Here is a 13129-nt window from a genome sequence, read left to right on the forward strand (position 1 = left end):
ACCGATAGAGAGGGTAGTAGCTGACTCTTTAAGGGTAAAGTGAACCGGTAGAGAGGGTAGTAGCTGACTCTTTAAGGGTAAAGTGAACCGATAGAGAGGGTAGTAGCTGACTCTTTAAGGGTAAAGTGAACCGATAGAGAGGGTAGTTGCTAAGTCTTCCACTCAGTACTTTTCTTCCCCAGTAGTGATTTATGATTGAAAGGGGTCCCAGGACTTTTGGCTCAGGCAGAGAGGTGTAACCCCAGACGGACAGGCCACCAGAAAATGTGAATAATCTGACACTGTGTCCTAGGGAATTAGGGACTGGGAGCAGCCCCTACACACACGCATGCACACGCACGCACGCTCACACACACTCACACATACACACACATGTGCGTGCCTGCTTGCATGCGTGTGTTTGTCGGTGTGTGTGTGTGTTTGTGAGCATGAGGTGATAATCAACAGCATGGCGTAAGGAGGACTCTTCCCCTGTTATTACACACACCGTCTGAATATGATGCACACACTACCACCACTGGGCCAGCAGGCAGGGACTCCCAATTTGGTCAAGAGTCTTTTAATTTACCACACCCTCCCTCCCTCCCTATCCCACTCTATCCCTCCAACTCTCCCCACCTCTGTCGTTTCCTCAAACTCTTCATTCAACTGTGGTCGTTTTCCTTTGATCACCCTCCTCCCCTGGGGTTTTACTTTCTGTCACTGGGGAGAAGAGGAGGAAGAGAGAAAGCAGAGAGAGAGAGAGAGAGAGAGAGAGTGAGAGAGTGAGAGAGGGAGAGAGGGAGAGAGGGAGAGAGGGAGAGAGAGAGCTAAGGCCAGGGGCTTTGCTGGCTGCCATTGTCGCTGTCTGTCAGGAGAAGCACCGGGGAGAAAGAGAGAGAGAGGGAAGAGAGAGGAAAAGTTCCTGCTGAGTGGGACCGCGCGTACAGTATTCAACAGCCTCCCTAGGCTAACGGTCAGCAATCGCAAGGGAGAGAGAGAGTTACACCAAAGGATTTTTTATTTATAGCCCCTCCAACGGTGACAGTCAGTAACAACTTTTCTGAGGGGTGTGTGTGGTTGGTTAGTGAAGATAAAGGACTAGTTAGTGATTTTGTTTGGCCATGCAACAGGCCTGGGATAAGGCTCTCTTTGAAGCTCACATCGAAGGTGTCAAGAACGGCCAAACTGGTGAAATGACGGGGAAAAGCCAAGGAGGATATATGGGAGCCAAGACGTCCAACGAACACTTCCAGAGGTAAGGGAAATATTGCTGCAAATATATGCACATATACCGGTATGCTATGTGCCATAGACAGGCTATGGGAAGACATATATATATATATATACATGCCATGACTGTTATCCCAAAGGCATGTATGAAAATGAATTAGTTCCAAGGGGGATTTAGGAGGAACATATAAATTAATAAATGTCTCCTTAGCGGCATTGAGGGAATTCCAACTTCCGTGGAATAGGGATGGAAAATACATTTGCTGAAGGGAGATTTGGCAGGCTGGTATTCATGAATATATCTTTCTCTAACTAGTTATGGATGATGGAATTCAAACTTCTGAAAAATAGTTCCAAGGAATACTGTAGTCCGATGGTGGCAGATGAGTTGTAGTGTCTATACGCTTCGGAAAAGCTGTGGAAAGAGGAAAAAAACACTTCCCAAAACTCCTCAGTGTCATCCCTGTGAGCAAGATGGATGAGGTGGAAGGGGTGGGCTCAATGGCCTACAGTGTTTCAGTGTTCATTCTCCCATGGAGCGGAGTAGCACGGTCTCAAACAGAGTTTTACACACAGTCCTACCATGGAAACAGTCAGGAAGAGAGAAAAAGAGAAAACAGAGAATATTAGAACAAAGATCTTTTATAGAAGAGCTGTCTCACTCAGTCTCAAACACACACATACTGTGTATGTTTATAACAGACAGTAAGGTCTCATATTGAAACACAAGCAGTACTATGCTCTAAGTAAAGTAGGCAGGACGACCTAAAGGCAAAACAGAAAATATTACATTGAAGTTTTAATTTTGTTGAAATTAAAATACATTTGCTAGTCATAATTACATAGAACTTTAGTGTGTTGAAGAATGTATTAGTCGTTTCTCCTTATATTTGTGTTTCCTAAAACATTCCCTTTGTTTTGATGTTATTATACTTTTATTTGTTCGTTTTTTTAGTATTTCTTCTTTAGAGAATATTAGCACAAAAATCCTTTGGGTTAGACTGAAATCCGGGCTTATAGGAGTTGAGGAACATTAGAAGTAAATGAAAGTATTAGATCTCCCTCTTAAATAATGAATACATCATTGTTTTTGTTAAATAAATAAGAAATAAACAGCCCAAGAGATTCTACAGATGCCAGTAAAAACCCTGACTTTCTAAATGAACGTGAGCTAAATACGAGACCTTTTATTAACAACTTATATTGAGACCTTGTGATCACAACTTTATTGTTATTTATATAACTATAACGATATGGAATATACCATTCTCAATATAGTGTAGAATAAATCAGTATATTTGTTTTTAAGAGAAATCACAAATACAATGTTTACCACTTTTGTCATAGCCTTTAGCTTTAACTTGGCATTCAAACACATTACACAAGTTGTAGTAAATACATATTTTATTTACTTCACTAGTTTAAAATACAACAATATGTATTATCGATAATGAAGAGATGAATTGAGTTTATTGAAGACTATCTCATTCTATGAAAAGAAAACGGACAGTTTCCTCTAATCCCCCTACAGTGTAGTTAGACATCCCTTCATTTTATTATAATGTCCCATCTTATGCTTACATTGTCAGTGGAACAAATGTCATAGCAACAATAAATCGCTATTTGATATCAGATTCAACATTTAACTTTGTAATCTTATGTAAAAAATAATATGTAATAAATAATCGTACGTGTGCAATGTAATAGCCTTTGGTGCTACAGTATCTACGGTAACGACACACACGGAATTTCCCAACCATGATTATTTTCAGGTGTGTAAAGTTTACCAGCGTCAGTGTAATATAACTGATTATCAATCTTGTATTATGCAACCTTGACCTTGACTTACATCTTGAAAAAAAATGGTATTATCTTATTTGCTAATCATTGATATATTTTCCACTGATTAAATATCATTTTTGAATGTATATTAGGTAAGCTGGAATTATTGACTGTATTAACATTTAATTCAACATAGGTGTGAATACATATGCAAGGGTAGTTTGTACTGGATTTAGTCTGGTTTATAATAGATTATCAATGTTGACTCTTATATAACATTGATTATCAGTGTTAACTTTTACAATAACAAAGTAAGCCTTTGTTTTTGCTACTACTTGTAATAATAAAGTTGGACCAACTGTTTACTGGCATGAAGCCGCGGTACTGTCCATGTCTTTGTACACCTAGTGTACACCTACTGTACTGTCCATGTCTTTGTACACCTAGTGTACATGCAAAAGGGTACAAGCAGTATTTTAGTGCACTAATATGTACGATTTGATCATAGAAAACCCCACATTTTACCATGTGAACCAGTGAGCCGTGGTAAAGTAGGCTGTTTGAGGGAGGAATATTGCACAGTTTAAAGGTGTACCTTATTTGTGAAGGGAGTTTATGGGGACTTATCATGATGGAGTAACTAAAAAAGGGGAGAGATCATAAGTAATATGTCAGATTACATGTCTCGCGGCTTAAAATATATAAGACGTAATTCAGTATAAAAGTCGTGAGAGAAGCGATCTGCTCGATCAAAACAAGCGAATGCAGCACAGCACAGGTTCTTGATGTCTGTTTCTAAATCACTTTTTAAATGTCATTTTACCAACAAATGTACATTTATTTCTGTTACTGCAACCAAAATCTATATATATTTTTTTAGAATTATAGCCCAGTGAAATGGCACAGGTAGGCAATTTTTCTTGACGTTTCGATTTTTGATCGTCGTCACAGAACATAATATGAGTCTATGAAGTAGGCCTTATGTGTTTGAGTTTGAGACAGTAAATAGTAGAGTAAATATGTGTAATTCACACCGATGTTTTACACGCCCTCTGATTAACGATAAGGACAAGAGTAAGGATTTGACTGGGGATGGAACGGAAAATAGTTAATTGTGTGTGTGTGTGTGTGTGTGTGTGTGTGTGTGTGTGTGTGTGTGTGTGTGTGTGTGTGTGTGTGTGTGTGTGTGTGTGTGTGTGTGTGTGTGTGTGTGTGTGTGTGTGTGTGGTGTATTTGCGCACGTGTATGCACGCGTGCGTGTGCAGAGAGGCGTAGGATCAAGCGGCCATGTTTGTGTGTTGCTGAGCTAGAAAGTGAAATGTTAGAGCAGTCCATATATGGCTTGCCTGCCCACTCATTCTATTTTAAAACAGCAACAATTTCTATATACGCAGACCCCTCACCTGACACACAACATGGTTTATAGCCGTCCATCAATTAGAAGAACATAGAATGATTAACCTCTCTACACATGATTTATAGCCTACTCACCAGTCCTGACTAATAATACACATTCGTTTTGGGTCACAGGGAAAGTTCAGGCTATTACAAATGTAGACATTTGTAGTCTCTCCTTGACCATAAACTGCTTTAAAGATAAGAAAACAAATATGTACATTTGAAATTTGGTTGAACTGTCAACTTGCAACCATTTCTTGAAACGTGTGTCGTTACATGCCACTACATAGTAACCACAGTAGCAGCTAATTCAATGGAAAATGACCTCGAGCAGTGAATTGTAAATAAATCATTGTTTCATGTAGAGAATCTGCTTTAACTGTGGGCAGATGTGGAGATAACTGATTATTCGGATTATAGATCAAATGTCTTGTTAAAAGGAGAAGTCTTCAGTCGCGGTCTTTGTCAAAAACATTACTCCATTCATTTCATGTATTTTTCTGGAGAAATTTGTCTAGGTAAAGACACTGATGGAATTACTTTTACACATCAGTATACGCTAGTTGTTTGTATAAAGTTAAGCAGTAAACCCTTATGTGCTCTCTCTCTCTCATTACTCATTGTTGAGTCAGTTAAGTTTTGATGTAACCTAGTCTCAGTCCAGCTTTAGAGCACCTGTCATGCCTGTCTTCTACTTTTACAGGACACAGGTTTTCTATCTTAGAGCATAGGGGAATACCAGTTCCTGAAGCATCTTAACATATGTTAACGCTTCACACAAGTAGCCATAACATAACATAGCCCAGTACTGTAGTTTATGTCCTATACATTACTACTACCGCTGGTTGTTTTTTTAACATTTATTTATTTCACCTTTATTTAACCAGGTAGGCAAGTTGAGAACAAGTTCTCATTTATAACTGTGACCTGGCCAAGATAAAGCAAAGCAGTTCGACACATGCAACAACACAGAGTTACACATGGAGTAAAACAAACATACAGTCAATAATACAGTAGAAAAATAAGTCTATATACAAAGTGAGCAAATGAGGTGAGATAAGGGAGGTAAAGGCAAAAAAGGCCATGGTGGCAAAGTAAATACAATATAGCAAGTAAAACACTGGAATGGTAGATTTGTAGTGGAAGAAAGTGAAAAGTAGAAATAGAAATAATGGGGTGCAAAGGAGCAAAATAAATAAATAAATACAGTAGGGGAAGAGGTAGTTGTTTAGGCTAAATTACAGATGGGCTATGTACAGGTGCAGTGATCTGTGAGCTGCTCTGACAGCTGGTGCTTAAAGCTAGTGAGGGAGATAAGTGTTCTATATATTATGGGAATACCAGGCAGTTCCTCTCTTAACTGTTCCTGAATCAGGAACCAGGAACCATATGTTAAGGTTTTACACCCAAGTAGCCATAACATAGTACAATAGGGAAGTGTATGTATCGCCTTACACAGTGCTTCATTTATATCTATACCTCTCTGTCTTACACACTCTCCCCTTTCTCTCTCTCTCCTCCCTTTCTCTCTCTCTCCCCCTTTCTCTCTCTCTCCCCCTTTCTCTCTCTCTCCCCCTTTCTCTCTCTCTCCCCTTTCTCTCTCTCCCCCCCTTTCTCTCTCTCTCCCCTTTCTCTCTCTCTCCTCCCTTTCTCTCTCTCTCCTCCCTTTCTCTCTCTCCCCCTTTCTCTCTCTCTCCCCTTTCTCTCTCTCCCCCCTTTCTCTCTCTCTCCCCTTTCTCTCTCTCTCCTCCCTTTCTCTCTCTCTCCTCCCTTTCTCTCTCTCCCCCTTTCTCTCTCTCTCCCCTTTCTCTCTCTCCCCCCTTTCTCTCTCTCTCCCCTTTCTCTCTCTCTCTCATCCCTCTCTTTCCCCAGCTGTGTGCTTTATATCACCTTGACCAGTTTGTCAGAGAAGGGGAAGTTGCCTCTGACCCATCTTCTTAGGCAGCACTGATTAGCGCCCCAGACACCATTCTAGGCCCACAACTCATCCGCAGCCTGAAGCGCGGGGCTGTTTTTCTTCTGCCATTTAGTTCTCTCTATCTCTCTCGCTCTCACTTCCACCCTCTCTCTCTCGCTTTCACTTCCACCCTCTCTCTCTCTCTCTCTCTCTCGCTCTCACTTCCACCCTCTCTCTCTCACTTTCACTTCCACCCTCTCTCTCTCTCTCTCGCTCTCACTTCCACCCTCTCTCTCTCTCTCTCTCTCGCTCTCACTTCCACCCTCTCTCTCTCTCGCTCTCACTTCCCCCTCTCTCTCTTGCTTTCTCCCCCCCTCACCTACAGCCCCTACAAAAGGCCTGCCTCCTCAGTGAATGTTCTTCTGAGGCTGTAGAACATGTTGTTGTTATGGATGTTGTTGTAATATTCCTATTCTTCTCTAGCTGTTATTGTTGTTATGGATGTTGTTGTTGTTTTGCTATTCTTCTCTAGCTGTTATTGTTGTTATGGATGTTGTTGTTGTTTTGCTATTCTTCTCTAGCTGTTGTTGTTGTGATGAATGTTGTTGTTTTGCTATTCTTCTCTAGCTGTTATTGTTGTTATGGATGTTGTTGTTGTTTTGCTATTCTTCTCTAGCTGTTATTGTTGTTATGGATGTTGTAATATTCTTATTCTTCTCTAGCTGTTGTTGTTGTTGTTGTTGTTATGGATGTTGTTGTTGTTGTTTTGCTATTCTTCTCTTGTTGTGATGTAGTAGTTGTTGCTTCACACTTGAATGATGTGGTGAGACTCCTATTGCAGACACAGTATGGCCATACTGTAGTATGACTAATGATTTAGCCTAGCGAGGGGATAGCTGGCCGTACTGTAGTAGGACTAATGGTTTAGCCTAGCGAGGGGATAGCTATCCGTACTGTAGTAGGACTAATGGTTTAGCCTAGCGAGTGGATAGCTGTCCGTACTGTAGTAGGACTTATGGTTTAGCCTAGCTAGGGGATAGCTGTCCGTACTGTAGTAGGACTAATGGTTTAGCCTAGCGAGGGGATAGCTGTCCGTACTGTAGTAGGACTAATGGTTTAGCCTAGCGAGGGGATAGCTGTCCGTACTGTAGTAGGACTTATGGTTTAGCCTAGCGAGGGGATAGCTGTCCGTACTGTAGTAGGACTTATGGTTTAGCTTAGCTAGGGGATAGCTGTCCGTACTGTAGTATGACTAATGGTTTAGCCTAGCTAGGGGATAGCTGCCCGTACTGTAGTATGACTTATGGTTTAGCCTAGCTAGGGGATAGCTGTCCGTACTGTAGTAGGACTTATGGTTTAGACTAGCTAGGGGATAGCTGTCCGTACTGTAGTAGGACTTATGGTTTAGTCTAGCTAGGGGATAGCTGTCCATACTGTAGTATGACTAATGGTTTAGCCTAGCGAGGGGATAGCTGTCCGTACTGTAGTAGGACTTATGGTTTAGCCTAGCGAGGGGATAGCTGTCCGTACTGTAGTAGGACTTATGGTTTAGCCTAGCGAGGGGATAGCTGTCCGTACTGTAGTAGGACTTATGGTTTAGCCTAGCTAGGGGATAGCTGCCCGTACTGTAGTAGGACTTATGGTTTAGCCTAGCGAGGGGATAGCTGCCCGTACTGTAGTAGGACTTATGGTTTAGCCTAGCGAGGGGATAGCTGTCCGTACTGTAGTAGGACTTATGGTTTAGCCTAGCGAGGGGATAGCTATCCCCAAAGAATGACTGTAAACATTTGTATATCTCTGTTAAAGGTTCATAGTGCTGTTAATGCACTCTTAGAAGTAAAGGTGCTATCTAGAACCTTAAAGGGTTCTACGACTGTCCTAACATTTTTAAGAACCGTTTTCGGTTCCAAGTAGAACACTTTTGTGTTCCATGTGGAACGCTTTCCACAGAGGGCTCTACATGGAACCTAAAAGGGTTGTACCAGGAATTAAAAATGGTTCTCTCATGGGGACAGCCGAAGAACCCTTTTGGACCCTTTTTTTCTAAGAGTGTAGCATGCAGGATATGGTACTGGGGTGCGGCTGATGACGGATAATGGAGAACATGGAGAACATGTTCTGAATGCTTTTGTTATTTTGTTCTCTAAGCTTTGCTATGTGTCCCATGCCATGATGGTGTAGAGGGATTCCGCTGTAGATCTCAGAAAGACAAATGGTTGAAGGCATGACATTCATGTTCTTTTGCAAAAAGCGCTCAACTACATTAATATGCTATTAGAAAGCAACAGCATGTTATTACAACATTGTTACCATAGTAATTATATTGTTACTACACAAGTATTTGAACAAAATAATACAATAATCAGAAATACCATAAGGACCATAAATGTTAATTGCTGCAGTAAAGTGCTATAAAGTGAAGTAAAGTGCTGCAGTTGATGAGAAAGAAGGTGTCAGTAGTTCTGTCACACTGACCAGACAGATAGGGGGACATTAACCAAAGCTCTCTAATGTGTTTTCCCAGGTCCGACAAGGCATAGTACCCCCCTGCCAGGCAATAATAATGTCAGCTTTGACATTAATTAGTGGCTAGATGATTGATTAGTGGCTATATTAACAGCTCTGGGATAGTAGACTAACAGTAGAGGGATTGCTTTGAAATCCCTGTTTGCTTTAGGGGGACATCAAGTTGAAATAGCATTACCCCACTTTGTATTTCTTTATTCAGGGAAAGGCAGGTTTATTTTTATTTATATAACCTTTATTTAACTAGGCATGTCAGTTAAGAACAAATTCTTATTTACAATGACGGCCTACCCCGGCTAAACCCGGACGACAGGTGCTTGTCCTAATCCTCGTGCCTCTGTGAAAGTAAACAGTTTACCGAGTCAAGCCGGGGAATGGCAGTAAGGAGAGCGATATAAAAACAATACTCCATGTGACTGTTGCTTCTTATAAAATGGATTTACAAAATACCATTAGAAGGACGTTAGCAACATTAGCATGACACGCTAACTGCCTTGGTGCCAGGGGACAGATCTTATTTGCTCTGCCCAACCACAGTAGGCCACAGCTGCAACACACACAGACCACCGACTAAGGCCTATTTGTAGATAGGTGATTTTATTCTATCATGGTCCCAGATCAGTTTGTCCAGTCTTGCCCATTCCTATGGTCAGCTGGCAGGATAGCACAAACTGATCTGGACAGGGATCATTTAATTCCTCCCTTGCTACAGAAGTTGTGTATTTGGAGCAACACCTCCCCCTCTTCCTCCTCCTCCTCCTCTTCCCTCACCTTCCTCCTTCTACCTCTCCACCCCCCCCCCCCCCCCATCTAACCCTGGACCCTGAGCATGTGTTCATTGCTGTGTTGACACATGGCAGCAACTGAGCTAATCTTTATGTTACATGGCTGACAGGTCCGTGGCACTAAGAAAGTAGCATGGAGCTCCTTGACCATGATGCTTCAGTTAGTGCTCTTGACCTGACTCACTACCATGTGGTTTCACAAAGATGTGTTTAGAGCAGGTTGTGTTTGAACAGTGTTGTGGGCACCGGGCATTGGGAACATTTTATCAAGGGGAAATAAACAGATATTGGAACGCTAGAAGGTTAGGTGTTAGACAGTTGTTGGGGTTTCTGAAGCATTTTGCCCATGCTGTGTCAGTGCTCCTAACTCCTGACTCGAATACCACATGGTCATATTTACAGATCGATGTTGCTTCAACAGGTTTTAGAAAAGTAATGTCAAGCGAAAATATGTTGATCTTGGAAAGGTAGGCTTACCCAGGTCAACCTTTCTAATGTTTGCATAGTGTAACCCAGTGGAGTTAGTAGAAGGTGCCGGGCTGCGAGGCTGAGGTTTCTGAGGTCTTTGATGCCTGTCTGACTATCTACTGTGTTCTTTCACAAAGTTATCTTTCGAAAAATAAGAAACTGATATTGGAAAAGTACTCAGATATTTTGGTTGATAGTTGATACATGTGGAAGAACAAAGTTAGCCTCTCTCTTTTGTTCAAATGAAACCCTCTGTGCGTCTGTAAAACAAAATCTACACTTCTCAGGAATCTTTGTTACATCAGATAAATCGTTGTAACTTAACTTACGAAACTTTATGATTTGATTGGGGAAGTACAAAGTATGTGATGTCATAGAAACATTGCAAAGTAACAAAATATCCGTGTTCAGAAGAATTAAGGCTGGTGATCCCAATCTAGCAGGGATCTCTCTTACATGTGCTCAGTTTCCCTATCAAAATCCTTTGAGCTGTACTATACGATTGAAAGAGCCTTAAAGCAGCCAGAGAGATTAAACATAACCTTTAATTACACCATTGGTAATATATTATCCTATAGATACTGTGTATGACCCCTATGACACCAGAGCTACCCTGCAAGGTACAGATGTAGGATCGATCACCCTTCTGTTGCTGAGAATTCTTCTGCACAGCAGTAAATGCAAACCTGAAGTGTATTTGAGGTTTAGAAAGGCTTCCCTGCTGTAGCAAACTGCCCCCTACATCCATAGATATCAGAGATTAAGAGAGATTTTTGTTGGATATGGAAGAGTTTTTTTCCTTACGGCCTGGTCCCAAAACTGTCTGTGCTGTTGCCAATGATCAGAGGAGTTGACAAGACACCACAAAATGATCTGCGACCAGGCTAGGAAATCCAGAGCATTTTATCGAAAGCATCTTAGGAACAGGAGGGCTGAATAATAACCCCATGGTAAAACAAAATCAGAGTAGAGGTGTGGAGTGTGTCGACTTAACAGTACTAAGCATCTGGAACTTTGTTCAGAACGAGAGGATTTTGAAGGGGTTTAAACGTCTGTTTGATAAGTCAAGGTTGACAGGCGAGAGTTTAGCCGACTTTAGATAAGCGCTCAATGAAAGATTGTCCCTTGGCTTGTTGTTTCTTACACAGCCAAGAGCTTTTCACACACAGAGATGGGAATCAGAGAGACATACTATATTCATTTCCACAGATCATCACATTTTCAGCCTTTGTTGTGGAAGGCTCCTCTCTGGGAATTCTATTCCTTTACTACTACAGATATATAGTGGACATTTAGTGCTATTTGCAGCTGGAAATATCTCCTTTAAAGTACTCATTTAAGGTTTTAGATCATATGTCACCATAATGGGCCCATTTACTGGCAGGTCTTTGTCTTGTACTGTAATTCAGAAGGCCAATCTGGCAACATGTAAACGTCCCAGTCAGTGTTAAACAGTCTCTAAAATGAAAAGAGCTGTTCATGTAGATCACACTAGGAATGGTCATGGTGAATGTGGGACAGGCTGTCAACTTTATAGAAAATCAGATAGCCTTTATTTGACTGTAAAAAGACGCAGTGTACCATGGGTAACATTTCAGAAAACACGTGGACTCTTTATATAAGAGTTTACAATTCAGAGTGTACGTGTGCGTCAGCGAGTGTGTGATCGCACGTGTGTGTGTGGGCATGCTGTACTTTGTGTGTGTGTGTGAGAGTGTGAGCAGGCAGCAAGTACTGTGTATTAGTGTGTGCGTGCAGTACTTTGTGTGGGTAAGTGCGCCTGTGTGTGTGTGTGTGTGTCAGTCACACACGTTAGTGAGTGTGTTTCAGCCTCAAATCTTTCCATCCTCCCTTAACATCAACACTTGTCGTACTTTATAAACCTTATGAACTTAGACATCTAAACGATGATTGAAAAAGTAATACGACCAGCTCAGGTGTGTGTGTGTGTGTGTGTGTGTGTGTGTGTCTGTGTGTGTGTGTGTGTGTGTGTGTGTGTGTGTGTGTGTGTGTGTGTGTGTGTGTGTGTGTGTGTGTGTGTGTGTGTGTGTGTGTGTGTGTGTGTGTGTGTGTGTGTGTGTGTGTGTGTGTGTGTGTGTGTGGACAATCCATTAATCCATGGTTTATATCAGAGGTCGTCAGGCTTGCGTAGGCATATCAAAAAAGAAAGGGTTTCTATCGACCGAGCATGTCACCAAAATTCACTTGGTTATTATTAGTGACAAAGAGATCAGGGCTTCAACGAAGTAATCCCTATTGACTTGCTCTCTCTCCGTCTTTCTCTCTCTGTATCTCTCTCTCTCCGTCTCTCTCTCCGTCTCTCTCTCTCTCCGTCTCCCTTTCGCTCTCCGTCTCTCTCGCTGCCTTCTCTCCCTCAAATACGTACCAACCACCAGACCTGGGTACAAACATTAGACTTCCGGGAGTGCCAGATGGGCAGGGTTAACACTTTTGTGACTACTCTATTGATTGCAACAGGCAAGATCAATCAAGCACAGACAAAACATTTGAAAGGATTTCAAAATAGTATTTGAACCCAGGTCTGCACCCAACCACGTGTGTGAAATGCTGAGGACATCCCCTGTGTGTTCTAATGTAGAGAATGTACTGTATGCATGTTGCTGCCCAGGTCTACCCAGTGGGGATCCTCCTAGCAGAGGTTAGCCTAGCAGGGGTTAGCCTAGCAGGGGTTAGCCTAGCAGGGGTTAGCCTAGCGGGATAGCCTGTTTTAAAGAAGATAACCACCCTGTATGAAGTCCAGAGCCATGCTGTGTGTGTGTGTGTGCGCATGCATGCACGTCTGTGTGTGAGTGTATGCGCATGCGTCTGTTTGTGTGTGAACAGCTGAGGGACTGGTAGAGTGTGCAGCACCTGTGCTCACCCCAAAGGCATCCCTCTGCTTTCATCTACATTGGAACAGAATACAGGAAATCTAATATAAACCCTCACGTTTCACAATGGCAGCAGGCTAATGCTAGCAGGCTAATACTTCAACCAGTTGTTCATTGACGAATGTGAACTGCAGGACTGGATGTGGGGTGCAGACACTGTAAAGTCCTAC

General features: G+C 42.0%; 1 protein-coding gene across 2 annotated transcripts in view; it reads left to right on the top strand.

Moving 5' to 3' along the window:
- The first annotated feature begins 665 nt into the window (after positions 1-665).
- Positions 666-13129, top strand: part of LOC106564483 (RNA-binding protein 20) — a 68608-nt gene continuing 56144 nt past the window's right edge. For both annotated transcript variants that reach the window (XM_045691040.2, XM_045691041.2), the window contains exon 1: positions 666-1237. In XM_045691040.2, coding sequence (XP_045546996.2) covers positions 1104-1237 — 134 coding nt within the window. In that variant the 5' untranslated portion in view covers positions 666-1103. The remainder of the gene's footprint in view (positions 1238-13129) is intronic.

This window comes from Salmo salar, chromosome 12 (genome assembly GCF_965601325.2).
Source record: "Salmo salar chromosome 12, fSalSal1, whole genome shotgun sequence".
Lineage (NCBI taxonomy): Eukaryota > Metazoa > Chordata > Actinopteri > Salmoniformes > Salmonidae > Salmo > Salmo salar.